The following is a 24529-nucleotide window of genomic DNA, read 5'->3' as shown; positions in this document are numbered from 1 at the left end:
CCATGATACCATTCTCACTAGTATCACTATCTCCTCTTAAAAACCTCATAAGTTTGAGGGGAGATAACTACCCATAATGGAAATCGACGCTCAAGGCCCATCGCTCGAGAGTAAATCAGGCGGTAGTGCCGTTGTGCGTGAGAACCCTGTTATCTCCGATGATATCGGCGAACCCGAAAGACTTGCAAGAAGCAAGATGGATTCTAAAGAGAGAGCCTTGGTGCGCAAATTGGATTACTATATCATGGTAGGTCTCTATTATATATATTCTAAGGGTTTAAATGATAGGAAGAAAACTTACTCTAGAAATAGCCGACTATATGTATTATGTACTTCCTAAACTACGTCGACCGCAACGCCATCGCGCAAGCCCGCCTCAACCATTTTGAATATGATCTCGGAATGTCAGGCAACGAGTTCAACACGGCAGTCAGCATGTGGGTAGCCCTCAAACTCTAGTTAGCAGGAAAACTATTAGTTAATATCTGTGCTATAGTCTCTTCGTCGGATACGTGCTCATGCAAGTTCCGAGCAACATGTTGATTACGCGGATCAAGCCCGGGCTTTACATGGCAGGGTGGATGTTCCTCTGGGCGGTGGTTTCCGCCTGTACGGCTGCTGTGAAGAGTTATGGCGGGCTCGTGGCCTGCAGGTTCTTTCTTGGGATTGCGGAAGCTCCAGTAAGAGGCCTATCTCACTAAAACTAGTCTCTAATATAGGTAATGTGACTAACACAACAAGTTCTACCCGGGTGCTACTTACATCCTGGCGATCTACTATACGCATAGTGGTGAGTTACTCTCAGATGATCACCTCTATATCTATCAATGTGAAGTTAACCGTTTCTTCCTTAGAAATGGCCATGCGGGTCGGTCTCATGTACTGTGGCCAGCTCCTCGCTACTGGCTTCACCGGTTTGATCTCGGCCGGTGTCTTCGCTGGGATGGACGGGTTACGAGGCCTTACCGGCTGGCAATGGCTCTTTGTCATAGAAGGTTCCTTCACTGCTCTAGTTGCGGTTCTAGGATTCTGGCTCCTACCAAATACCCCGGATGAGACGTTTTGGCTGAACGACGAGGAGCGCAAGTTGATACAGGCACGCATAGAGCGCGACAAGATCAGCGATGCCATGAGCAAGTCTAGTACCTGGGAGGGTCTTAAGGAGACATTTAAGGACAAGAGAACTTGGCTGTTCTGCTTCATGCAGATGTTCCATCTATCGGCTTGTTCTTTCAATTCCTTCTTCCCGACGTAAGTCCTTTGGCCCCCTTTAGTGTCATTTTGAGACTCTAGTCGTTACAACAATACTCATGCTATCCCGATAACAGTGTCGCGAAAACACTCGGGTATAACAACACCGTAACTCTCTTGTTGACATGCCCTCCTTTCATCCTTGCGGGAGCTGGCAGCGTCTTAGTCGGTTGGAGCTCTGGGCGACTGAATGAGAGAACATGGCATATAACAGTAACATTATCCGTTGCGATTATCGGGTTCATCATAGCCGCCAGTACACTCAACACGGCTACACGTTACGTTGCTTGCTTCATCTTCCCCGTCGGCGCATTTTCCGCCAACTCGGTTGTCGTCGGGTGGGCATCGTCGACTTTGAGCCAAACGGAAGAGAAAAGAGCCGTAAGTGTTAATGGGACTCAATACTATACCAATAACTACTATATAGTAGGACAATAAGCTAAAGAATGTTACAGGTCGTCCTTGCGATAACTAATGTCTTCGGCCACATTGGCTATATATACGGCGCATATCTATGGCCCGACACCGACGAACCGCGGTACGGCATCGGGTTCGGCGCTTCCGCTGGCTTCGCTCTCCTCTCGATATGCTGCGCTTGGGTCGTCCGGACGCTACTCACACAAGAAAATAGGAAGATACTGGCTTCGAATTTAGAGCGTGTCAACTTGTATAGCTATTGATCGGACGGATGTAAACAATATGGACGTTAATCTTCAATTGAAATGTAATAGCTCACGAAGGACAACAAAGCCATCCAAACTAAACCAAAGCCGTGCTTAGACCCGATTGAATCATTTCATATGAAAATGAGCGAGTATAAAAAAAGAAAAAAATGTTGTTATTGGTACAACTCACGTTAAGCACACCTAGGTACATGCCGTCTCGGTATGACGCAACTCCGGAAGAAGCCGATAAGCACTCCGATATCGACATTGAGCTATCGATAACTTCCGAGTAGCTCTTAGTCACTTACAACCCGCCAAATTTCTCCCAAGTCGAGAAGAATCCGATCGCAAAGGCACTTTGAGCTCAATTAGCGTAGCGAAGCTGGCCACGATACCCAGACATAGACCTTACGCCAGTGAACCGACTTAGAGTCGAAAATGGCGACCCGGCGCATAATCTCGCCGCGCTCGTCGCTTGGCTTACCCTTCCGAGCTATAATATCGCGGTCGTACTCCTCGAGCAGCGCCGCGCACCATACGGTTCCGCTAGCCTTCGATCACCATGTACCCCCGAAAGGTGGCCACGATCATAAAGATTCGCCCATCATATTTATGCATGGCTTGTTTGGTTCAAAGAAGAATAATAGGAGCGTGAGCAAGTGAGTTGGTTCGGCCCCCGCCCCGCGAGCGTGCGCAGAATTCTAGTTCTAGGATAGATCATAGAGATAGGTAGATAGCTAATTGGATTTTAAATATTAGAGTCCTCGCTCGCGATCTTAAGCGTCACGTCTACACAGTGGTAAGTCCACTAACCTCTGCCAGCAGCCTCTTCGTCTCCGTCTGACCCCCGGACCTCACTACACAGGACCTGCGCAACCACGGCGAAACCCCCCACGCGCCGCGCCACGATTACCTCGCCATGGCCGACGACGTCGCGGGTTTCATTAGCGATCATAACCTGCGGGATCCAACCCTAATCGGGCATTCCATGTGAGCAGCCTGTTCACACCCCTTCTTCCTCCCCGTAGAAGAAGCAAGTCCTCACAAAATTCAGGGGCGCCAAAACCGCCATGGCACTAAGTCTCAAAGAGCCCTCCCTAATCCGAGATATCGTCTCGGTAGACAACGCACCGGTTGATGCCATCCTCGCTACCTCCTTCGCGCGCTACATCCAGGGGATGCGGCGGATCGAAGAAGCCGGCGTAACGCGACAAGCCGAAGCGGACAAGATCTTACAGGAATATGAGCCCGACCTGGCGATCCGACAGTTTCTGCTGGGGAACCTGTCCCGCCCGCCTGCGGAAGACGGTACTGCGTCTCCGACGCTAAAGTTCCGCGTGCCGCTTGATGTTCTGGCCCGCTCGCTGGGACATCTGGGGGATTTCCCATTTAAAGACCCGAGCGAGAGGCGCTTTGAGAAGCCGGCGCTGTTTGTGCGTGGCTCGCGTAGTACGTATGTGCCTGATGAGGTTGTCCCGCTTATCGGTCAGTTTTTCCCGCGGTTTACGATGGTTGATATCGACGCCGGTCACTGGGTCATTTCCGAGAAGCCGGAGGAGTTTCTTCGAGGTGAGTCGAGAATAGGACCCGTTCCGTTTTCCGAGCTATATGCTGATAAGAATTCCACATGCAGCGGTCATAGAGTTTCTCTCGCCGAAGGAATGAACGAGTGAGCAAGCGAATGAGGATGAGAACGAGCTTTGCATATATTATATCTGCTTGTATAACGTGTATCATTGCATCAGGGGGATATCATAAAGAGAGAAAGAGGGAGAGAACTATGTACATAGCCGCAGCATCCAGCCTAGGCGTTCATGGGCGTGCGTGAAAATAGACAATTTCTGGATTTCATTACCTAGCAGGGGCAAGCCGAAGAGTAATTTGACCCGAGACCACCGAGGTTCAGGCCTGCGTTGCTAGACGCGGGTGTGGCGGCGGCGAGCAGATCGGGTCGCTGGACGATGCGATCGACGACCTCTACGAACGGCTGCCGGACGTTCTCCCGCGTCTTGGAACTGACCTCGCAGAACCCGGCGCCCTGCGATTCCGCGAATGCCTTGCCCTCCTCGAAGGAGACGGCACGGCCGCCTGTCGTCACTTTGTCTAGTTTACTTCCGACCTGGTACTATAATTAGTCGCAATGCCACATACATATACCATAAGATTTGCACGCGAGGGCAGTGGTACCAAGTAAAGCACGGCATCGGGTGATGCATTAGATCTCGCCTCGTCGATCCACTTGTCCATGCTGAGGAAGCTCTTCCTGCTCGTGATGTCGTAGACTATGATGACGCCATGGGCACCACGGTAGTAACTAGTTGACAAAGTGCGGAATCTTTCTTGACCGGCCTTTGGGTATTGTTAGATATGCTGCATAATGGAATGTTTATAGTCAAAGTGAAGGAAGACGGGATGCGTATTGAGAGCTTACAGTATCGAATATGTTAAGTCTATATGCTTTGCCTCGGACGGCGAGCTTCTTCATCTAACGCACATGTAATTAGTATCAGCCGAAGCTCGTGGCCATGTAAATAGATATCTAGCTTGGCATCTACAGCCTCACCTTGAAATCGATACCAATAGTCGCCGTCGTCGACTCCGGATCAAACAGATCATCGCAATCTATAAAAGTCTTAGAATCACAAAGCCAACACCATCGACTCAAATGGTTCCACAGAGCCGCCCGAAGCGATATGACCAGGTTGGGGTGGATAACTCGTACATCTTAGCAGCACTACTCATTCCGCAACGGCAATTCATCTCGTTAGCCTCATGTTCTAGAAACTGTCATGTTTGTAGGTATCCGCCCACGGGTAATTACATGCGGACCCGGGCATTCGGGCAGGGAGGTATTTGGATTAGGTAATTAGTTGTGTTGTATGCATACATACGTGCAGACTTGCCGGCGCCGGAAGGCCCGATGATCAGGACCTTGAGCACCGGTAGCGAATCCTCCGACATTATCTCTAGGTAGTTATCTTCAAGTAGTCGGCCGATCTTTTGTCTTTGGAGCGAGATTAAGAAGCTAGGCGGAATATGAATGCGCAAGTAAGCAAGCGACGAGCAAAAGTACCTAATTTCGGTAGTCTCGGATGAGATGAAGCTTCTTAGGTATGGAATTTGTAAATTGTAGGTTTACATGACAATGATGATAAAAGGTTCCAAAGTTACCGCTCCTTGGCTAAGGTACATACATACGTCCATTACCTATGTACGTGTAAGTTCCAATGCGCTGGTGGTACCGACGTACCGCACCACACCGCGCTTGATTTGGTCATGCGAGCGATAAGGTGTATGCTGTTTTAAGTGGCGGCTTTTAAGCTCACCCAAAATTATTGGGGTCTACGAAGTACCTATGTACATATGTACAATACAAACTCAAATGAGAGCCCAAATCCCCTTGTCACAAGGCTGCAGCCACATCGTACGGATCCGTAGTCTTCTTCAAACCCGCTTTGTCACTAGTCACATGTATTCTGAGCTTACCGGTGGGACCTCCCATGATGGGACCTGGCGGTATGTTTTACATACATGTAGGAGGTAGGTACATAAGGTTTACCCACTAGAGCTAGTAATGTACTATGTAGGTACCTAACAATTATTGCTATACGCTACAGAAACAGGTCAACGTCTTGGACCAAGACTCTTGGTCTCAGAAAGGTATTTCCTACTAGCGACAGTGATAACACTACCGTCGAGTATGTTCTACCTTACATCAACGTATCAAACATACATCCCATTCCCACTCCCGCTAATCGTAAATGACCTGTTAGCATCATCGCAATTCACGGTTTAGATACTGAGTCGCCGCGAACATGGACTTACGAAAATGGGAGCCGGTCTGTGAATTGGCTCAAGGATGAAGCCATGCTACCGGCTGCCGCTCCAGACGCCAGGATTTATACATACGACTAGAACGCCAAAGTGTTCGACAATGCTCACGTCAATTAATCAAGGATCTGGAAGAGCGTCATGGTTTTATTTACGAGCGGGTCTTAGCGCTCACTGATATCGCCAACAATGATTCCACTCGATTTCCTGTTCGCTGCTTCTATGAGACAGGGAAAACGAAGATTGCGAAAAGGATTTTTCGAAGGCGGATTCCAGATAGGTGGTTACGCGGTTCTATAGTAAGATTACAAGCCACCGCACCAAGGAACATAATCTAATATCTGCAGCTCGTTACCCAGTCTTCAGCCTGTCTCCATGGCTCTTGTCCCCTTGGTCTTGGAAGAACTCATGTAATGATGAATAAATTCGAGGGAAACAACTGCCCTGATTTCATACAGGTCAGAGACGCCATACAGTTTCTCCTGAAGGAAGGACCAAACACCTTAAAGCGCCGAGAGAAAAGTGAAATTACTCAAGGACCAATCGAGTCGGATATGCAGGCCGCTATTGAGGAGCAGCGAGCCCGACTCCTAAACAGTCTCCGATTCCCGAGCATGAATGAGAGGAAGAATGATTCAGTCGATTCGCACGAAGGAACCCTCCGGTGGATCTTCCGTACACATCATACCACAGAAGAAAATTATCCGGCTAAATATGATAATAATACTTCGGAGGGATTCTCTAAAGAGATTTCGGAGGATGAGTCTAATGCCCTTGAAGACAGATCGTGGTATGATTTTGAGGACTGGCTCAAGTCTGACAATACCATTTACTGGATCAGCGGCAAGCTTCGATCCGGGAAAACTACATTGGTAAAGTACCTCATAGAGAACCGCCTCACGAAGGAAGCATTAGCCATCTGGGCCAAGGATCCTGTGATATTATCTCACTTCTTCTGGAAAGCCGGACCCGAAAAATTACAGAGGAATATCAAGGGGTGTTCATGTTCCATCCTTCACCAAACCGTTCAGTCCGAAACCATTCCTTTAGACCTGATACTAACCACGTACAAGCCGTTATCGACCAAGGAATCGGTCACTGATTTGTCATTTAAAGAGCTCAAAGATGTCTGCTTCGCATTCTTACGTAACTATCCATATTCAATTTGCATATTCCTCGACGGTCTTGATGAAATATGCCTCGAAGATCGCTCTTCTCTTATGGAACTCATAGAGGCCCTTGGGACATTTCCAAATATCAAAATCTGCGTTGCTAGCAATGGCTATTACAACAGAGCTATGTACAGACCTCCCTTTTTAGTAATTGTAGCTCATACCTCATTTAAAAAAAATTCGTCCTATCAGGTATAGCTAATAGTCCAAACCCGTCATCATTGGCCACGGACGTTTTACGATACATATGTAAATCTCCAATCAACAGCAGCTTTGATGAACTCGGTTGTTTTTGGGAACCTCTGCTCGCTCTGAATGCAGACCCAAGTGCCAAGGGTTTTATTTATCCACAAGTGGAATACCTTTGGCCCTCAAAATTGGAATTTTATAGCCCTATGGCCATGTATATCGTCGAAATCTTTCTGCGAGAAAAAGACACGCAAGGAATCAATACTAGGTATAGGCATCTTCAGAGGTTCATAGAAGCCGGAGCAGACCTGCAAGAGCGCATACCGCTTCTTGTTAATATCTCTAGATACGAATTAGGGGTGGGAAAAGTTGGTTGGGGAGCAGGTTATAGCCCGTGTGTGGTTTTGGATTTGGATCTAGCGTTCCTGGTCAGCGCGTACTCTGAGCGCGCCCGTAAGAAGGGATCGCCACTCTCTACAGATGAGATCGTTTATCAATCTCCTGGGAACGCTTCGGAGGACACTTCGTCTCGCATAGCACTGATAAGCACCCACGGCGATTCAATAATCCATATGACACATCATCAGTGGTCAAGCAACGAGGCAACCAAGCAGCTTGTCGCTTTCCTAACACGGTTCCTGTATGGTGACGACTCTGGGAACTTGGTCCAGAAAGTGGACCACCAGATGGGCAGGATTGCTAAGGGAATTAATGACGAATCAATTGAGTACGAAAGGGTCGTGGATAGAAGCCTCGAGGAATTTCTAGCAGAAAAGAAGTTAGGCTATCGCTTTCTTGACAAAAATACCGGCGCCGTTATATCGAGCTACTTTCTCTGGACGCACTTCTACCAAGATGTATCTTTGAGCAAGTCCGGCGGATTGACCAATACTTGCCGTTGGGCCTTAGTTCAAAGTCGTCCCGAACAGCATCAAAAAGGGGCACATGCCATTGAACCTACCGAGGAATACCCTTATCTTCCAACGGCTGTAATTCAACGAATGTAAAGCCTGACGAATAATCGGGTGTGTGTATCGAATGCCTACCTAGGTTATAGCCTGTTGATAATATGTTTTGTTCGAAGTAAATATGATGGTACGGCGACTTGGATAAGGGGGTGCGTCTTCTTCAATATCTCATTTTCGTATTGAAATCACCACTTACAACGAACAACCCAACTAACTAAATTGAAAAAGTAAATAAATAAAAAAGCTAATCATAACTTTCTGAGTTTTCTTGAAGTAAATTCAATAGTAAGATAACTTTATCAGATAATTTGCTTTTGTATACGTTAATAGTAATATGCTAATCCTGTTTAGACAAACGTGATCTAGAAACCCCTTATCACGATACCTTCAAAAATGGCTTTGAGTCTGATATGGGCATCATCAAGCTATAACTCTGCTAGACTTAAACACCCTTGTATATGAATACAATGACCGTTGCGTCAGCGTCGAACATTATCACCTCAGCTATTGATCCTATCTTTAATCTCGATACCAGTGTCAGACCAGAAGTCAGAATCGAATTAGTTAGAGTTGCTATATTCGCGGCTTTAGCTCTTTAAACTTCTCCTTGGACCTCGTCAAACGATATTGGTACCCAGGCACTACTGCTTAGGATAGATTACGATATTTAATGACACAGATTAGGGATAGATCGTTACATTGAGCGGCTTGACTTGCCTGTGAGACATGCCATGTATATGGAATATCATGTTTTCAACCCATATGTAGGGGGTTGTGTAATAAAGCTGTGACCTATCGGAAACCTCACGAAACAATTATGGATATACAATCCTATGACGCAAGGAGATTGTTGCATGCAAATTCTCGTGATGGTATTGGTATCGCACATGTGCACCGTTAACTAATGACCTCTTAGGCCATTGGGACACTGGATAGGTAGACTGTCTCTACCAGAACATAGGAAGCCAAATGCTCATATTCACGTAAAACGGCATCACGTATGGAACCGTCCAGTCGTCAGCTAACCTTTCTCATTTTATCTGTCCTGAGGGGCCTGCTGTAACCGCGGCTGTCCTGCCGCGCCGAATGCAATCAGAAGTGAGACCTATTGCCATTGCACAAAAACCCACGCCGTTCCATGACCAGAGTTCAGAGTTCATCATAATTAGACCTCCTCAAGGACCCGTTCCTTGAACTCCCGCTCAACCTTCTGACCCTCCTCGTTCGTCGTGGACTCTCCGTGCAGGTTCATCAGGGCACCAAGGTCGAACTTGGGCGACTTAAGGAGCTTGACCTTGCGGATGTGGACCTAGATGGCAGACTACGTTAGTATATACTGTCGCACATTCCAAACTACAAAGCCTTAGGGCTCAGGTAGAACCAAGTACGTACGTTCTGTAGGGGGTAGATTCCTTGCGTGGCCTTCTCGATTTCACGGCCGATGACCTCGGGGATTAACTTGGAGGTCAGTTGTTGCAGAGTGCAGGTGGCAGCCTCTCGCTGGATGATCTCGACCATCTTCTTTCGGATGGCACGGATCTGAGATGAAGCGGCGTAGGTGGTCTTCTTAATCTGGTTGGGCCGTCGCTTGGTGAAGGCGATGGCGAAGAGACGGAGGAGGTAGTCATCGGTAGTCTTGACCGTGACGTTGGCCTCGATCAGAGTTTGCCATTTTCGTACGAGGGATCGTAGCTTGTCGGAGGTGAAGTCAAGACCGTGGAAGTTGGTCAGGCAGTTCTTGCCCTGAACCTCGTCGACGCGTAGCTTGACCTTTCGGAATGCGTGATCCTCATCCTTCTGAAGATCGGCTAGGGAAACCTCGAAGATTCGGCCCTTGAGGGCATCGTTCGCGTTCTTGAGACCGGTGGTTCGGTTCACAAGGGTCTTACCAACACTATACATCGCGGTTAGATATCGACCAGTTTGGGCGCATTGGGATGGAAATTTCGTACTCTCGGATGTTGAAGGGAGCAGGGGCCTAGGAAGAAATCGCAGTCAGTTTAAGAATGCCTTATGAAATCCGTCATTGAATAGTAGTCGCTTACCTTGATGGAGTACCAATCCTTTCGTGCGAAAGGGTCCTGAGCCTTCTTCTTCAGGCCCTTCTTGCCCTTGGACAATCTCTTGTTCCTATAGCGAGCGAATGATTAGCACTGGATTTCCTCGTCTCGGGAACGGGGAGTTGCAGGGCGTCGGAATGGAGAGGCGCGGGATCGTAGAGATTGAGATATTTAATAGAAATATGATGTACTCACTTTCCAACCGCCATGTTTGCGAGAGGTCAATTTGGCTCGCAATTCAGGACGATGTTGAAGATGTGTTGAAAAGGACTTTTTGGTGTTGCGTGGTGGATGGATCTGGCAGTGAATTCTAGTGCAGCCAAAATTTCTTGTTTGTGCGCGAAAATTGAGGGAGTGTGGCACGGTCACGTGGTTTTATTTCATCTTTGATAAGCAAATGTTTTTCAAGCCTCTACTAGCGAAAGGGTACGTACCGTTATTAGGGTCTGCTCCCCTCGAGCTATGCACCTTTAATTTTATACGTATACTTTAAGCGCATATTAGTGGGAATCTAGGCATTTACCAGGGCATATTTAAGAATCAGGTCAATTTTACATGAGCGAGGTATTCTCTATGTACGGATTACAAGCAGCAGTTTAAGAGACCTTTACCTAAGTTTTAAAAGCACAACACGGTCAATACTCCAGAATTTGTTCTACTCAACTAATAAAATTCGAACTGATACTCTATACTATCTTCAAACATTACTAAATTTTACTTTCTTGAGTGTACCATAACTGAGCATCTATTAGCCACAGCGTCTCCAACCACCTCCGCTACGCTACGTCCGCAACATCACCTGAATCGTGCGAATTCTAAGACTTTATTCAAATTTTAGAAGTTTTATTTATTCGTATAGGTATTGTAGATATTAAGATATAACAAGGCGAGTTAGAACCCAGCCCAACAGGCAAATCTAACTTTTATCTCTCTTGTCCTATCCCATCCTATCCTATCCTGTCCTATCCTGTCCTGTCCTGTCCTGTCGCTGTTTCGAACGGGGGTATCCCATTTTACTCCTCACAACCCAGTAGATCTCGCAATCCATTGTTTCTCTCTCTGTGTGTGTCTGTGTCTGTCTGTGTGTGTGTGCCCTGTATCAATTCCAATGTTTTCACCGAGCGCCTGTCCCAAAACCACCACCACCAACTACCTCCGTCAGGCCTGATGATACATATATCCTAGTGGTTACCCTTGCTGCCTTGCGAGGAAAACCAAACATTAAATAAATAAAAACAAGCAAGCAACAAATAGCAATGCTCCAGCGCCTGTTGACCCGTTGTCATGCTTATTGTCCGCTCCCGTTAATCGCGTTGTGGGGAAACAAAGAAAAAAGAAAAAGTAGGTAAGACGAGTTCGTATTGTATTGGGTGAGATGAAAAAAATTCGGGGAACCCCCGCGGGTCCCGCCCCCCAACACGAGAGCGCTTCGGGGGCGCGGCCGCGAATTAGGGATTAGGAATTAGACCGTCCTGTCCACTTTCTCCTCGTCTGGATGTTCGCCAACTTCCCAGGCGTCGAAGCTGGGGAAGCTGAAGTAGCATACCGAGTCTAATCGTCAGGTCAGCACAGATATTAGGAAAAGATCGCCCTGATCGGCTAGACCAGGGTCGGTATATGGGAGGTACGCACGTGGATCGCGGGTAGAGTCTGATGATAGACGAGCCTCGCGCATCTCAGATGAGTCTAGGCCGAAGCTCCGTGTTGTTGATGATGGCGACGAGTTGGCATTGGATATTGCGACGCGGCTAAGTAGATCCGTTGCTCTCCGGCTTGTGTTCGGGCTCGTCAACAGTCCCTTACAAGCGTTGGAGGTAGTGATAGAAGGTTCTGTGGCACAAGCCCTGAGTAAGCGGGGCCGTCGTCTTTCGGTACTCTTCGGCCTTGGTGACGATTCCCGTCGAGGGACGATGTCAGGCAGGTATCTGGTAGTAGCCATTCCGGAACCAAGGTCAAGATAGCAAGTAAACAGATTATGTGATTATGTGATTATGAGATGGAGTCGTCGAATACGGAGCTTGGTTAAGCTTGGTTTATGGTCTCTTAAAAGTTAAGCTTGTAATGTGAGTGGCAAGTTTGGTAAAAAACGATGCAGGCTTGAGGAGCAAAGCTCCCCATCTATGAATGGATATTTCAAACGTTTAAGACATCACGCAGTAAGGCAAAAAGGGCCGCTAATACCAATAGCTCTACCGGCTGTTGTGGAACGACATCCCCAGACAGTCGGTTGCGGGCAATGCCACATGTCACTCACGAATGGGGACATTTCGTATGTGGTGGTAGCTGTATGGTCTCCGTTGGCCTGGGTGGTTTGGGCGTAGACGGCCTGCAGCCCGTGTTGGGCAGTCCTGCACCAGTAGGAGAGGTGGAGTGGGGAGACTTGTTAGCAACTGAACCACTCATGAAGCTGATCCGGTTTAGTATCTCTTAACTTCTGCAACCCATCCTTGCATTTTCCATAATACTAGTGTCCATTTTTGCCCTCTTTAATACTGTCTTAATACTGCCCTAATACCTAATGCCTAAGCAATCTAGGCAACCCGAGTTGTTTTACCCCGTTTTTACTAGACACGACAAGTTTCAAGTGGCTGCTATTAGAGCTATTAGAGCTATTATATAGAACTATTAAAAGGGCTAGAGCCGGCGACCTGTCAGCTTCACTATCATGATACGTAGAAAGGAGGTCAGCGCGAGCGTAACGCGAATTCCGTGATATTCCCCCGTACCTTTATCCTCCCCCCCCTCTTCCTTGTGTCTTTGTGTATAATCCATGCAAGATAATCAACCCATCAATCCGCTTGGAGCTTCGCGGACCACTCTCCCACTCTCCCACTCCCACTTTTCCTACCTATGCATCTCATCATGCCTTCTATGTAAGGCTGATGTAGACGGACCCTTAATTGAAGCTGCAAGATACACTTTTATACCGCACAACGGACAATCTGGTAAATCTGACGTGCTACGACGTAGCTCTACTGAATTCTTGCCGCTTGGACATGCTACAATTGGATCGCTGTCACACACTGTAAGATACTATATAGATGCCACTGCAGTCACAAGGACCAGAGGGTACAAACAACACACCTCTCTTGGAGCTCATACATTAGTCTCACGCGTGGCAATAGTAGAAGCGGGGGTTCTGGGTCATATCAGGTTTCCATTTAGGAACTACCTACAACTACGTAGTTTCAATTGACTCCTACACCGGTCGTAAAAGTAAGCCAGCTCAGTTGGAGCATTTAGTGATCGATGCTGTCATTGTTAATACTAATACGAAATTGGAAGGGCCAGTTGTTTGGGTGTTACTCACTCTTCCCACATCCGTCCCTGAACGGCTTTCAATTCTTCGGCAGTCATTCTGTTTCCGGTAGTGAAATATCCTGCGAGCCGTCAGCTATCTGCCCGGATTCGGTAGATCACCAGGGGTGCAAGTTTACCGGCTGTAATCTTGGCATCTATCTCAACCCGTGAATCTGCGGGGATTAAGTCCTCGGGAAGCTCTACCCGCTCATGGATAGGGATACTATACTTGGTTAGACACGCCTTACCTCGATTTACCGTATGGGGAATTGACTTACCCCTGGCCAACGATGGCATCGTACTTCATACTACATTGTGGCGTCCTAGCGTTAGATCTGACCCCTCTATCATTTATAGTCGGGTAACTCACTTGCTCATGCTCAGCATTCTATCGATCTTCTTTATGCCGAGCCAATGGAGTATATCAGGCATTAGAGCCTGGAAACGCATGTCCTTAACTCCGGCAACATTTTCGGTTCTTTTGAAATAGTCCGAAGCACGATCTTCGCCCCGTTTTCTGGCGTTGTATACAACTATTGGATGTGGTTAAACTTCAGCTCAGTGGTAAAGGGACATCTAGACTCACGGTACTACTAAATGTCAGTATTTGAACAGCTACAACTCGGGGGTACAATACCTTAGTTACTTCACCCAAAGCTCGTCCTTCTTTTCTGAAGTAGATGACAACGCCACTGCCGCCATTCTGTGCCTCCTTGACGGCCTCTTCGATGCCGAAGATAAGATAGGGTCTGCAAGTGCAGATATCGGAGCCAAACACATCACTACCGTTGCACTGCATTCTCTGTAAGCCAGTAACCTCTTAGCCAACAGCCACAGTGCATGAATTACCTCATCGTGAATACGCAAGGCTAGTCTGCACTTTTCGTCAGACATCTTCGCCGGGTCCCCGAAGCAATATACAGTCAGCCCGCCTATAAAGCGTTAGTATCGTCATTTGATGTTCCCTTGAGGTAGGACCCGAGTTACCGATTGGAGGTAAGAAGACCTTAATATCGCCTCGCGTGATAAGCTATACATATAGTAATTAGACTTACGCCGATTACCAATGGTGTAGTGGACGCTTACTTCTGGATAGCTACCCCCAGTGTGTTCGAAGAGTGAGCGTCTTAGAACGCCCTCATCTGTCGGGTTTAGCCATAGGTTCCGCCACGGAGGTTGATCCTTAAAACGCACCTATGCCGAATCTCTCAGCTACTCCGGGGAGGTACCAAACCTACTATAGTAAGTATGGCTCTTTTTGGTGACTTGGGAGTTAATATTCTTACTGGCTCAACTGCAAACTTGGTCACTGCCAGCTCCCCCTGCGCATTCAGGCAAACTTTCCCATCGGGAACACTGACGGTAGATTAGTTTTATTGGTTTGTGGCCAGGTAATATCAGAGGACATCATACAGTCTACCTTTTCGAACGCTCTCCTCCAGCTCCGGAAGCTAGTTCAAATTAGTAAAATTCATGGAACTACAGGGGTAAAATTGTTCACCTTCATATGAGCTTTGGTTATGGCGATTGTGGGGCGAATATCAACTGCGATCACTCATTAGCTTTCCCGACGTATATATCGTTCACTCTTAGTTAGGGCCGTTAGTTACCGTCCTCCTTTTCTATAACGTCGGCGAAAAGCCACGGGGCCAAGTGACCCCAAGGATCCATAGCGACGATCTTTTTCTTATCGCCCCATTGAGGAAACGGGCCAATGTTGGCTGCTGGCTCGGTGTTGGTGAAATCTGGCCTATATTGAGAATCATAAATTAGGCGCTAACAACTTGTTCAACAACGCTGGCGTAACCTTACTTATGGTTGGCATTAAGCTGCTTGCTAGCTAGTGCAAGAGCATAGTAGATGGAATAGGAACCTCCATGTGCTATTTCATCAAGTTATGTGAGGCTCTAAACAGCTCAATGGTAGACCAGGGCTTACCTCCGATAGCTAAAAGGTCGTTAGTAGCTAAAAAAAAGGCATACAATAAGCGATGAACTTACCATTGCGCTTTCGAATTGTGGATGATGACCGGGAGACAACAACCGGGCCTCGGCTAGCCGCATCTGGAGCCCCCCATTGAAGAGGAAGTGGATTAATACCAATCTGCTTGGGATATGTACTACCCAACGGTTAACAGAGCTATTAGGAATCTTACGAGACATAGAACTTACGTAAGTATAATTCGAGATGTGAATCCGGATTTTTGTGCTGCTTCTTTCGTTATAGGTGATGTATTGCCGGAATCCGCCTCGCCAGCAGTTGGAGCTGTCCGGACCGGTGATGTCGGGACCACACCTGCGAGGGGAGCTGATACCCTATTGATAGCGAGACTCGGCACCTGACCGGACGGAGCAAGAGTATCAAGTCGAAGAGAGACGGACTCTACTTCTGATGCTAATTTGGTCTGGTTTTCTTGAATACTCTTCAGGGCCTCAAGGACTTCGGCCATGCCCACAGAACTGTTTGTGCCCGAGTCTGCCATTGTCACAGGTTGACAAGAAGTAATCTATAAGTCTGAGGAATGGGGGATGGAGTTATAGGTGAATGAAGCAAATAGACGAAGAGGACAGATTAAAAGAATTCCTTGCTGATAACCCTACGTTTTAGTTTAATATTGTTTTGAACGAGTTGGTTGTCTAGTAACTAGGCGAGCGTAATGGAGATAGCAAGTTGTTGGAAGCTTAAGGATACACGAAGTTACTGGAAGGTATGTAGGAGGATACATGGGGCGGTATGGAAAGGACAAGACCGCGCCTAACATTATACGAAAGTATACAGTACTTTAACCTGCAAGAGAAACACCGTTTATTAGACTTAACTTTGGCCGGATGAGCTGGGATGAGACCAAGCAGCCAAGTATACATACATGTAAGTGTACGAAGTACAGAGCTCTCCTACCTGATAAGGTGCCCAAGGAAAAGGTAGGCACCTGACTGTTTAATACATAGTGCTAACCCACTAAACTAGTCATAATCCCCACTAGTTCGTACCTGCGTCTGCTGTGAACGTCCAGTCCCCCTTCGTGCCTATTGGTATTAGAAATGTTGCCTTATCGACCGTAGCGGGATTAGGCGATTACAGAGAACGATTGGCGTATTTCTAATGTTAAGTCTGTATAACTATCGTAGTTTAAGGCTAATTACCGTTGCCTAGGATACCTAGCTAAAAGCCTTTTAGCATTGCCTAGTGCGCAACGGAAAGTTGAAGTTTAACAGTAATGGAAAGCGCAATGGTTAAAAATGAAGAAAAATAACAAAATAAAAAATAGGGCCCTATCTTTCCCTAAAACGGAAGCTGTAATGTTTCATTAAGCCAAGAAGGTTCATTAGTACTAAAAACACTAAGAAATTAATGTTTTTATATTAGAATTTTATTTTTTTTAGATCGTACTTTCCATTACCGTTGAACTTTAACTTTCCGTTGCGCACCAGGCAACGTTAAAGGCCTGAAATTACGGAAGTTATACAGACTTACCATATACCCCTTTTGGGCTAAAACCAATGGTTATCAGTAACCGTATTCTCCCGCTATTAGGTAGTATTGGTATTAGCAATGTTGCCTTATCTAAGAGATGTGAAATTTATGATTATATCAAGTTGTATAAATGCGGTAAAGAAACCCCGCCTTATTAAGTATCCACTAGTACACTAGCTTATTCGCTAGCTTCATTGATAAGCGATAAGAAAGCCTTATCCAAGAGAGCACGGCGACTTTAACAATCTTGTGCTAGGTGAAGCGTTTAAGCGCCACGTAAAAGCCTTGAAATACAAAAGTATTCGGTCCTTTCATGACAGTTTTTACTGTTCTGAAGGCGAAAAACTTTGCTTAATTAAAGTAAAAGTTTTGATGTCTGTGAATTATACTTCTGCTTATTTAGAGTTGTTAATGATTGGAACCTTGTAGTATTAGCACGCGCACTGTTCTCTTTACGCGCCAAAGTGACGTACGTCATTCCTTATAAAACCCAAGTAGTCGACCGCGATCAATCAATAGCACCTTTCCTCAGTTCAGCCTTCTCCATACAAACTCGCAACCGATCCACCTTCTTACCAAATCGACCACCGACCGTATTCCAAACGGTATCGCGACACTTGAAGCCGTGTCGCATTTCGATTCGTCATGGTAAATAACCTTTTCCATCAAGCTGCAATATTGAGTAGTCGCTAATATAGATGGCTATTATAGGGAAAGCGCAAGAAGAGTTCGAGAAAGCCTCAGGGCAAGAAGAAGAACGATCCCCTACCTACCGTCTTCACGTGCTTGTTCTGTAACCACGAGCGATCGGTCACCGTCGAAATGAATAAGAAATCTGGCGTCGGTGAACTAGAATGCAAAGTATGCGGCCAGAGATTCCAATGCGGAATTAACTGTAAGCGGAACCGCATCGGCTACCACAGATAGTTGCTAATGGCGGACTAGATCTTTCTGCGCCTGTCGACGTCTATAGCGAATGGATTGATGCAGCAGGTATGTGAATTTTTAACTGATGTATTGTCTATAACGTTACTTACGCGGTTCTAGATGCTGTCGCAAAAGACGATACTGCTGGAGGCGCCTCTGGCTCAGCCCCGGGTTACCGGTTAGGCTCAAAACAGTCGGCGGCTGGTCGCTATGACGACGACGAAGACGACCGCGGATACGAGGGAGAGGGTGTTGTGGGAGATGATGACGAGTATTAAGCAGTGATGATACTCTTGATGAATTAAGCTTTACTTTGCCGGATCAACGCGATGGAATCAAATTGGTAGTGGCAACGCCTACATCGTATGGCATGCAGTTATTACCGTTAAGGCTTCATGTTATCTGATATCTACGGCCCGTCTGACTATACGTTGGTCCTCCGCAGGCCGCACCGTCTACTATGGAAGTTGTTGCCCTTACTCTTTACAGAACGGGCAGAGTCATCGGGACCCCAAGTAATGATGTATGCTACAAAGAGGTGCTGAATTCTACTTACTCTTGTCTTCTGAAGTCCGTAACTACGAGTAATCCGCATTACATGGTGTAGAACCGATCCCCGAAGTCACCCAAGCCTGGAATGATGTAACTAAGAGAATGTTAGTGAAGGCTTCCATAGCAAAGCGTTGTCGGCATACTTCTTCTCGTCAAGACCCTACAAGTTATCCGAATTAGTATCTGCAATAGGGTTAATTTGAGAGTAGACAACATTTCTTACCTGGTCGATGAATGCTGTAACGACCCGGAGCTTGGGGAACTTGGTTGCGAAATTTTGGACCCCCTCCGGGCTGGCGATCAAGTTCAGGAAAAGAATCCTCTCTTCTGGAACGCCACGTGATTTGAGGACTTCGACAGCCATGATAGCAGATCCACCTAAGGTATTAGACCTAGGTTAGTCCTCTGGAAAGTGAGTAGATACGGTAATAGGTAGCTAGCAGTCTGACCTGTTGCAAACATCGGATCAAGTAATAGAACCCATCTTTCAGCAATATCCTCAGGCAATTTATCGTAAAATAGCTTCGGCTTTGCTGTCTCTTCATCTCGCTGGATTAAGATTTTGCCAATCCTAACCGATCGGCAGCAGTCTCGAAGACCTTGTTCCATAGCTTCGCCAGCCCTCATAATAGAGACACCGCATATTTTCCCTTGAAACATGAGTCCGTCGTAGGTGCGACCAACTGGGGTAGTTACAGTGTGTTCAACGACGGGTAAATGATTGAGCCCTTCCTCGACAAGAAGACGAATAATTCGGTTCGAGTAGAAAATGAAGTCAGCTCGTTCCGTCTTCCTGTCACGGATCTTCCTATCCCGGAATTAGTCCCTGGATAATTCGAGTACTAAATATATCGCAAAACCCCGGAGTCGACCAACAAGGAAGCTACTCACGTGAGCAATGCGATGAGCTGTGGCGTTTGGGGTAGTGTAATAACATTGTCGTGTTCGACCGCCGTCGAGACAGTGGCGATAGGTTTTTGACTAGGCGAGCGGTAGTGAGGCCCTACCTCACACTGCACGGGGCCGATTGGAGGACGATTTCCAGATTCAGTAGCCATTCTATATCTTCAAGATAAGTCGTTTAAAAAGTCGTTTAAAATGGTATAAAGCCCCGCAACACTTGTACGATGTCTGGAAGATACAGGATTCTAGAAACACTCAGGGATGTGATCCTCCTCGAAGAATAAACCAGTGTCACACAACCTAAGCGGTCAAAGGGGTTGTCAGTAGTTCTTTAGTTATCTACAGTAAGCGTATGTAGATGTTCTGCGTCGAGGGAGAGGGCAAGAATAGAGAAATACTCCAAGACTTTATAAGTCAAGTGATTAAAACGAAAGTAAAGGGATAACCCTGGGATTTATTTAGCAAATAGTATAACGTGAGAAAAAGATTAGGAAGGCCAAATCCCAATATAATCCAAGATGCTCTAAATGAGTAGGTAGGTATCTCATAAAGCGATAGCTTTAAGCATAAGTCGAGGCTCATGGAGCTGACTTGTAGAAAAATGAATGATAAGCCCTAATAGGAAAAAAATCTGGAGTGGGCTTGGCATTAAGTGACCAGACGCAAGTAGTGGACCCCTCCTGCAGTTCTTTACCACCTTTTATCTAACTTTATCTGGCTTATCTGCTTAGGTATTGTAGGGCCTTCCTTGTTTCAGGCTTCAGCTCAGCAGCTTAGAAAACTGGTTGGCTACTAACCTCTACCTGCTCTACCAATTACCTGCCAAACCAGTCAACAAAGAGCTGATGCTTTACTTTAAGTTATATTGTGGTTCAATGAAGCTAATAGATGGATGCTTGCGTCTTTAACTAACAAGGCAAGACGGACGCAACAAATATCTATCTACCTATTCATTTGTACCTGCCAAGAAGGTATTAGGTTCAATGCATTGGGGGATATCTTAGGTAGGTTCTAGGGCGTGAATCCCGGTGAATTTACATACGGTATTGCCTTCTTGCGACCTCCGCATGTTTTTTAGTTGCGCTTCCTTGTCCGATCATCCACTTTAGCCTAACAACATCAAATCAGCTTCGCAATCCTTCCTATTTATCGTCCCACCCTCAATTAATAATTCGTCACTCACCACTTCATGCTCACGGTAGTCCGCTGCAAGGCTACCACAAGCGCGTCTCACAGCTATTCACATAAACTCTACTCTACTACTATTCCTATCTCAAATCTCCCACTTTCAATAATCTGCCGTCGCTATAAATGATCAATTATCTTATGCTATCGGCATTTCAACCTGCTTCAAAGGTGCTTAACTAGGTACCACCATGTCTATGAAGCAGGAGTTCAGTGCTCCCCGAAAGAAAGGGCTCACCACCTATGGAAAAGCCGCTCGTAAAAGACAACCAAAGGCACTCATTACTCCTAACGACTTCCCACCTATACCAGAGGATGATTCCGTCTTAAAGCACAAAGCCACCGTAACTCGCCGCCGACCCACGCTACTCAGTTCCCCACTACGCGATCCTTCCTCGCCGGCATCTCGAGGTATCGACGGATCGGCTGACATAAAGGCAAAATCAGATAGCTCACAGGAAAACATACAAGCCTCTGATCGGAAACGTAAGATATCCCAAGTGTATGCGTCTAAGGGGCGAGCACAGGAATCTTACCAGGCTGGCCAGCGCGATGTCTCCCCTGATCACGTACGACGTCGGCCGCACCCGTTTACTTCTAGTTCTTCTACTTCTACCGGTACCCGTCAAACAGCTCCCTCTACTTCACGACAACGCGCCCATCCAGTTCCATTAGAACCTATGGATACTGATGCTGCCGAACCAAGACTATCAAGCCCACCACCTACGCCAACGTTACTAAAGGGTTCGAGACAGTCTAAGACTGCAGGCATTAGAGGTTCAGCAGGATCGACTTCGGATGCAACTATAATGGGGAAGACAAAGCAGGATATTATGCAGAAGCGAATACCCCTCCGCTTTGCCCGTGAAAGCATTGCAAAACCGAAGGGGTCAAGTCTCCTTTTGGATAGAGCAGACAATGAAGTCCGATCGAGCCCTCAACCAATTCCAGATAGTGGCACCAAGAAGCGCAGAAAGCGAATAATCGATACACTAGTTGAACAAAAGAAGGATGATGAGGTCGAGACTGTTAAGGGGGGCTTAGAAAGTCGAGAAATTTCAAGCCAACCAACTCTAAGTCGCCAGATTAGTGACATCTCAATGGCAGACTCTCAATCCTTGCCTCAAACCCCAAGCCGTAAACCCGCGACAGCGCAAGCAACCAGTACTAGAACTTTTACCCGCTCTAGTAGTGCGCTTAAGTTTACATACGGCCAAAGTAGAAAAGTGCTAGAGGAGGAGGTTGATTTACTAGAGAGCCTTGCTCTACCCGAGATGTCGGCTCCTTTGAAAGGGAGGCGCCTGGAACTCGGAACCCCAAAGAAACCGGTCAGCACTAAGGGAATCCTCGATGATGACGACGATGCGCTTAACGGTTCGCCCAATTCAAAGCTGCGGGACATCCACGAATTAAGACAGGCCGGGGCAAACTCTCGTGTGGCTGATACGATGCAAGACTTGATCGACCAGATTGGTTCTCCAAGTGACAAACCTTCATCCTCTCGAAGAGCTGCACTGCTCCAGATAGCGGAGAAAATTAAAGATAAGACATTTATGCGGCAATGCCGCGATCACGGTGTTGAGGCAGCATTGCTGAAAGATATGGATAGAGAGACAGATATTATCTCTGGGTACCTGATTTTATCAATACTCGTGACAATACTTGCAAAATGGCCTTCTTCGCATACACAGCAGCTCGTCCGGCTTGGTAAACCTGCGAACATGTTCGCCCTTCTCCTTGGTAATACCAGGGATATCAAGGTAATAGCGCGAGATAGGAAGAGCAACTTATCCAAGAGGAGCCAAACCTCTCTCATTGCCGTTCAGACTACGCTATGTGAGCTATCCATCTGGGGCGAGGCCAGCCCACCACGCATCTCACCGAGAAGCCTTGCCCTTAAATGTCTACACCTACTTATCACGCAGAATGTCAATGCAGCTAAGGACCCTGCGGTCTTCTCTCCGGCTATAACAGAGGTCCTATTCACAGTACTCTCAGAAGCGGTTGAAAGCGCAGAGCATTGGGACTATCCCGGAACAGCGGAAGCGATCGACCTTGCAAACACTCTATCAATTCTCGACTACTATGCTGTCAGCCTTGAGGAACCACAGCGTTCGAGCGCTGACTGGACTACTCGATACTTACCCATTGTAGCTGACGTCTTCAGTGCTGCCTCGCGAAATGTAATACTAGATGTTACAGCCCAAGAGAGTGAAAGCAAGCTGCTCGAGAGTGCTATCCTGAAGCTCACTATCAACTTGACGAATAATAGCCTAGAAGCACCGGAAATATTTGTATCAAAAGGCCTAATTCCTGCTTTGGCGAACTCGATAACCAGCAGCTTCGCCCGCATTTGGGCCTCTTTGTCCCAGGATGCTTGGGTCGATGGGATCTTAGATAGCCTAGTCCTACGGCTGGGAATTCTGATCAATTTCTCGGAGCACAGTTCCCTCGTCAGGGAAGTCATTGATGATTGCCACCATGATAATCAACGGCCAGTCGACGAATTGATACGACTGTTCCTAGAGAACTATCGGAGGACAGCAGAGGTGAGTACTGAGTAACCCAATTTTATTCTTCTACGCTAACAACGGGGTAGGCCGATTCAATGGAGACTAGCCATTTGAATGTTGCCTTTGGATACTTGTCCGTATTGCTAGGTTATCTAGCTCTGCATCCGCCGGTGCGACAGAAGATACGGTCGAACCACTCCACCAAGAGCATTACGCCTCTACTTGATTCTTTGCGCGAATTCATTACCCACTCCAAGAAGGTGGAGCAAAACATAGGCGAAGACGACGATGGCTCACGAGACCACAGTAGTTACATGGAGCGACTTCAGGATCTTGTACGCCAACTGGAAGAACAATCAATATATGATTAATCCGGAGTTGGCAGATATTGTCGAAGCAGGTTGGATGCATTGGATGGTTTCCTCCAAAAGCATGCCATATATGCACTATTTACCATTGTAGGAAAAGTTGATTTTTAGCATGGGATACAAAAGGGGAAGAGTTGAAAAGCGTATTATCAGGAGAAAAAGTTTAAACTATTTTTGGTCCTTAGGCGTCTTAGAGAGGGGATGTAGACGTTTTGCGATGGTTTTATTGACATTACCCCAACGGAAGGTTTTTCGGACGAAGTCAAAAATACCTACACGATCAAATACCCTTGAAGCAACCCACAAGGCATGACAATAACGGATGAACATGGGGGACAATGCGGGACAGTAGAGGCAGCAGGATACCCAGGACACAGGTATCTAGGATCGGGTTGAATGGAGGAAGGGCTCGACTCTAGGATCTAGTGTTAACGCAGCATTGCAATTCATATTCTATTACAACAGCTATTAAATGCCTTGAGCCGCAGGAATGCTACCTTAGTATCTTACCCACATATGTACAATACATGTGTCAAAGCGAGTTATTAATAGGAACTCGACACATTACAGGTGCCATAGCTAGCCGTGCTCTGCATGTTTCCTAGCTTAACCTTGGTTAGCCGCTTTGCCGCTATGGCTTCCACTAGATTACATATGTTAGGTAGCATGTACCCGAAGTATTGTATTGTACATACTATATATACGGAAGTACTTGATACGGTTGCCCGGCGGCGTATGTACTTAAGTTATAGTTAACTGGTACTTCAAGTGTTATATCCCGTACCCCGCCTACGCCCTATAAGTTTTAGAGCTCTTGGTATGAGCTCTTCTGTCCCCAGTCCCTGAAGCGCCTGATAGATCAGCTCGTTCGTTCCATGTACATAACAAACAAGGAGAAAAGCCCCTCCCTCACATCTCTCTTACTCTGACCTCATAACCCGATGGTCCTTAATCTCAACTACGTGATATTGGGTAACATCTGCACGTCATAAAACACAAATACGTGCCTGATCGAAGAAGGTTTAAGAAGAAGACTAAACGTTGACAAGAATTAAAAAAGGTGCGCTCATCCCGCGCCGACTCAGATCAGATCCCCAAATCAATAAACCAAAAATCAAACCTTACACAATCAGACAATACAACACAACACAGCCGCGCACCCGCGGACAAT

General features: G+C 46.7%; 12 protein-coding genes across 12 annotated transcripts; 7 read left to right on the top strand and 5 right to left on the bottom strand.

Moving 5' to 3' along the window:
• Positions 1-76: 76 nt before the first annotated feature.
• Positions 77-1931, top strand: F5Y00DRAFT_251295 (MFS transporter; the record flags this gene model as incomplete). The annotated part of the gene is made up of 7 exons (XM_048009813.1): positions 77-247; positions 313-437; positions 497-680; positions 742-790; positions 855-1251; positions 1329-1632; positions 1707-1931. 7 exons carry the CDS (start codon positions 77-79, stop codon positions 1929-1931), a joined length of 1455 nt encoding a protein of 484 aa, XP_047868211.1.
• Positions 1932-2354: 423 nt separating this feature from the next.
• Positions 2355-3765, top strand: F5Y00DRAFT_273725 (alpha/beta-hydrolase; the record flags this gene model as incomplete). Its single annotated transcript, XM_048013224.1, has 5 exons — positions 2355-2575; positions 2676-2715; positions 2782-2906; positions 2971-3485; positions 3550-3765. 5 exons carry the CDS (start codon positions 2355-2357, stop codon positions 3579-3581), a joined length of 933 nt encoding a protein of 310 aa, XP_047868210.1. The 3' UTR covers positions 3582-3765.
• Positions 3681-4966, bottom strand: F5Y00DRAFT_192639 (ras-domain-containing protein). The gene is made up of 6 exons (XM_048005197.1): positions 4808-4966; positions 4639-4650; positions 4480-4538; positions 4348-4401; positions 4104-4265; positions 3681-4035 (listed from the first exon to the last, which is right to left on the bottom strand). The coding sequence occupies exons 1-6, from the start codon at positions 4875-4877 to the stop codon at positions 3772-3774; spliced, it is 621 nt and encodes a 206-aa protein (XP_047868209.1). The 5' UTR covers positions 4878-4966; the 3' UTR covers positions 3681-3771.
• Positions 4967-5332: 366 nt separating this feature from the next.
• On the top strand, positions 5333-5972 carry F5Y00DRAFT_192622 (uncharacterized protein). Its single transcript, XM_048005196.1, has 3 exons — positions 5333-5456; positions 5534-5614; positions 5690-5972. Exons 1-3 carry the CDS (start codon positions 5386-5388, stop codon positions 5829-5831), a joined length of 294 nt encoding a protein of 97 aa, XP_047868208.1. The 5' UTR covers positions 5333-5385; the 3' UTR covers positions 5832-5972.
• F5Y00DRAFT_192619 (uncharacterized protein) lies at positions 5836-7216 on the top strand. The gene is made up of 2 exons (XM_048005195.1): positions 5836-6046; positions 6095-7216. Exon 2 carries the CDS (start codon positions 6161-6163, stop codon positions 7115-7117), a length of 957 nt encoding a protein of 318 aa, XP_047868207.1. The 5' UTR covers positions 5836-6046; positions 6095-6160; the 3' UTR covers positions 7118-7216.
• F5Y00DRAFT_192616 (uncharacterized protein) lies at positions 7217-8687 on the top strand. Its single transcript, XM_048005194.1, has 2 exons — positions 7217-8361; positions 8428-8687. Exon 1 carries the CDS (start codon positions 7315-7317, stop codon positions 8113-8115), a length of 801 nt encoding a protein of 266 aa, XP_047868206.1. The 5' UTR covers positions 7217-7314; the 3' UTR covers positions 8116-8361; positions 8428-8687.
• A 14-nt stretch (positions 8688-8701) lies between these two features.
• Positions 8702-10503, bottom strand: F5Y00DRAFT_227746 (40S ribosomal protein S3aE). The gene is made up of 5 exons (XM_048006529.1): positions 10332-10503; positions 10122-10206; positions 10029-10054; positions 9469-9970; positions 8702-9385 (listed from the first exon to the last, which is right to left on the bottom strand). Exons 1-5 carry the CDS (start codon positions 10343-10345, stop codon positions 9242-9244), a joined length of 771 nt encoding a protein of 256 aa, XP_047868205.1. The 5' UTR covers positions 10346-10503; the 3' UTR covers positions 8702-9241.
• A 455-nt stretch (positions 10504-10958) lies between these two features.
• On the bottom strand, positions 10959-12825 carry F5Y00DRAFT_227742 (uncharacterized protein). The gene is made up of 2 exons (XM_048006528.1): positions 11769-12825; positions 10959-11687 (listed from the first exon to the last, which is right to left on the bottom strand). The coding sequence occupies exons 1-2, from the start codon at positions 12073-12075 to the stop codon at positions 11599-11601; spliced, it is 396 nt and encodes a 131-aa protein (XP_047868204.1). The 5' UTR covers positions 12076-12825; the 3' UTR covers positions 10959-11598.
• On the bottom strand, positions 12820-16255 carry F5Y00DRAFT_227733 (GTP cyclohydrolase N terminal-domain-containing protein). Its single transcript, XM_048006527.1, has 18 exons — positions 15608-16255; positions 15437-15555; positions 15375-15383; positions 15249-15318; positions 15047-15186; positions 14938-14981; positions 14850-14887; positions 14723-14792; positions 14631-14670; positions 14523-14578; positions 14424-14466; positions 14286-14368; positions 14064-14229; positions 13807-13969; positions 13715-13744; positions 13574-13659; positions 13447-13516; positions 12820-13388 (listed from the first exon to the last, which is right to left on the bottom strand). Exons 1-18 carry the CDS (start codon positions 15916-15918, stop codon positions 13376-13378), a joined length of 1551 nt encoding a protein of 516 aa, XP_047868203.1. The 5' UTR covers positions 15919-16255; the 3' UTR covers positions 12820-13375.
• Positions 16093-18115, top strand: F5Y00DRAFT_258682 (Elf1-domain-containing protein; the record flags this gene model as incomplete). The annotated part of the gene is made up of 4 exons (XM_048010747.1): positions 16093-16143; positions 17622-17805; positions 17856-17903; positions 17958-18115. The coding sequence occupies 4 exons, from the start codon at positions 16093-16095 to the stop codon at positions 18113-18115; spliced, it is 441 nt and encodes a 146-aa protein (XP_047868202.1).
• A 158-nt stretch (positions 18116-18273) lies between these two features.
• On the bottom strand, positions 18274-19641 carry F5Y00DRAFT_192446 (uracil phosphoribosyltransferase). Its single transcript, XM_048005191.1, has 5 exons — positions 19281-19641; positions 18839-19197; positions 18613-18767; positions 18533-18549; positions 18274-18483 (listed from the first exon to the last, which is right to left on the bottom strand). Exons 1-5 carry the CDS (start codon positions 19445-19447, stop codon positions 18432-18434), a joined length of 750 nt encoding a protein of 249 aa, XP_047868201.1. The 5' UTR covers positions 19448-19641; the 3' UTR covers positions 18274-18431.
• A 793-nt stretch (positions 19642-20434) lies between these two features.
• On the top strand, positions 20435-23444 carry F5Y00DRAFT_192430 (wings apart-like protein regulation of heterochromatin-domain-containing protein). The gene is made up of 2 exons (XM_048005190.1): positions 20435-23026; positions 23077-23444. Exons 1-2 carry the CDS (start codon positions 20669-20671, stop codon positions 23359-23361), a joined length of 2643 nt encoding a protein of 880 aa, XP_047868200.1. The 5' UTR covers positions 20435-20668; the 3' UTR covers positions 23362-23444.
• Positions 23445-24529: the final 1085 nt, after the last annotated feature.

Source organism: Daldinia vernicosa, assembly GCF_022497035.1.
Source record: "Daldinia vernicosa strain CBS 139.73 unplaced genomic scaffold F5Y00scaffold_7, whole genome shotgun sequence".
NCBI classification, from domain to species: domain Eukaryota; kingdom Fungi; phylum Ascomycota; class Sordariomycetes; order Xylariales; family Hypoxylaceae; genus Daldinia; species Daldinia vernicosa.
Note: the sequence above shows the minus strand (reverse complement) of the source record. Positions and strands in the feature narration are given on the sequence as shown.

What these genes read in the sequence shown, in the direction of transcription:
- F5Y00DRAFT_192446 (XM_048005191.1), bottom strand. Translation starts at nt 19,447, where the DNA reads ATGGCTACTGAATCTGGAAATCGTCCTCCAATCGGCCCCGTGCAGTGT. An exon ending in CAGCTCATCGCATTGCTCAC is followed by an intron (nt 19,198 to 19,280) that starts GTGAGTAGCTTC and finishes ATTCCGGGATAG; the next exon opens with GAAGATCCGTGACAGGAAGA. An exon ending in TGATCCGATGTTTGCAACAG is followed by an intron (nt 18,768 to 18,838) that starts GTCAGACTGCTA and finishes CTAATACCTTAG; the next exon opens with GTGGATCTGCTATCATGGCT.
- F5Y00DRAFT_192622 (XM_048005196.1), top strand. Translation starts at nt 5,386, where the DNA reads ATGTATTCTGAGCTTACCGGTGGGACCTCCCATGATGGGACCTGGCGG. An exon ending in GTTTTACATACATGTAGGAG is followed by an intron (nt 5,457 to 5,533) that starts GTAGGTACATAA and finishes TATACGCTACAG; the next exon opens with AAACAGGTCAACGTCTTGGA. An exon ending in AGTGATAACACTACCGTCGA is followed by an intron (nt 5,615 to 5,689) that starts GTATGTTCTACC and finishes ATGACCTGTTAG; the next exon opens with CATCATCGCAATTCACGGTT.
- F5Y00DRAFT_227742 (XM_048006528.1), bottom strand. Translation starts at nt 12,075, where the DNA reads ATGGCTACTACCAGATACCTGCCTGACATCGTCCCTCGACGGGAATCG. An exon ending in AGACTCTACCCGCGATCCAC is followed by an intron (nt 11,688 to 11,768) that starts GTGCGTACCTCC and finishes CCTGACGATTAG; the next exon opens with ACTCGGTATGCTACTTCAGC.
- F5Y00DRAFT_227733 (XM_048006527.1), bottom strand. Translation starts at nt 15,918, where the DNA reads ATGGCAGACTCGGGCACAAACAGTTCTGTGGGCATGGCCGAAGTCCTT. An exon ending in CAGCTTAATGCCAACCATAA is followed by an intron (nt 15,187 to 15,248) that starts GTAAGGTTACGC and finishes TTCTCAATATAG; the next exon opens with GCCAGATTTCACCAACACCG. An exon ending in GATGCCATCGTTGGCCAGGG is followed by an intron (nt 13,660 to 13,714) that starts GTAAGTCAATTC and finishes AACCAAGTATAG; the next exon opens with TATCCCTATCCATGAGCGGG.
- F5Y00DRAFT_192616 (XM_048005194.1), top strand. Translation starts at nt 7,315, where the DNA reads ATGGCCATGTATATCGTCGAAATCTTTCTGCGAGAAAAAGACACGCAA.
- F5Y00DRAFT_192430 (XM_048005190.1), top strand. Translation starts at nt 20,669, where the DNA reads ATGTCTATGAAGCAGGAGTTCAGTGCTCCCCGAAAGAAAGGGCTCACC. An exon ending in ACTATCGGAGGACAGCAGAG is followed by an intron (nt 23,027 to 23,076) that starts GTGAGTACTGAG and finishes ACAACGGGGTAG; the next exon opens with GCCGATTCAATGGAGACTAG.
- F5Y00DRAFT_192639 (XM_048005197.1), bottom strand. Translation starts at nt 4,877, where the DNA reads ATGTCGGAGGATTCGCTACCGGTGCTCAAGGTCCTGATCATCGGGCCT. An exon ending in GACTTAACATATTCGATACT is followed by an intron (nt 4,266 to 4,347) that starts GTAAGCTCTCAA and finishes CAATACCCAAAG; the next exon opens with GCCGGTCAAGAAAGATTCCG. An exon ending in CCGATGCCGTGCTTTACTTG is followed by an intron (nt 4,036 to 4,103) that starts GTACCACTGCCC and finishes TTATAGTACCAG; the next exon opens with GTCGGAAGTAAACTAGACAA.
- F5Y00DRAFT_192619 (XM_048005195.1), top strand. Translation starts at nt 6,161, where the DNA reads ATGATGAATAAATTCGAGGGAAACAACTGCCCTGATTTCATACAGGTC.
- F5Y00DRAFT_227746 (XM_048006529.1), bottom strand. An exon ending in GCTCCCTTCAACATCCGAGA is followed by an intron (nt 9,971 to 10,028) that starts GTACGAAATTTC and finishes CGCGATGTATAG; the next exon opens with TGTTGGTAAGACCCTTGTGA. An exon ending in GAATCTACCCCCTACAGAAC is followed by an intron (nt 9,386 to 9,468) that starts GTACGTACTTGG and finishes TCTGCCATCTAG; the next exon opens with GTCCACATCCGCAAGGTCAA.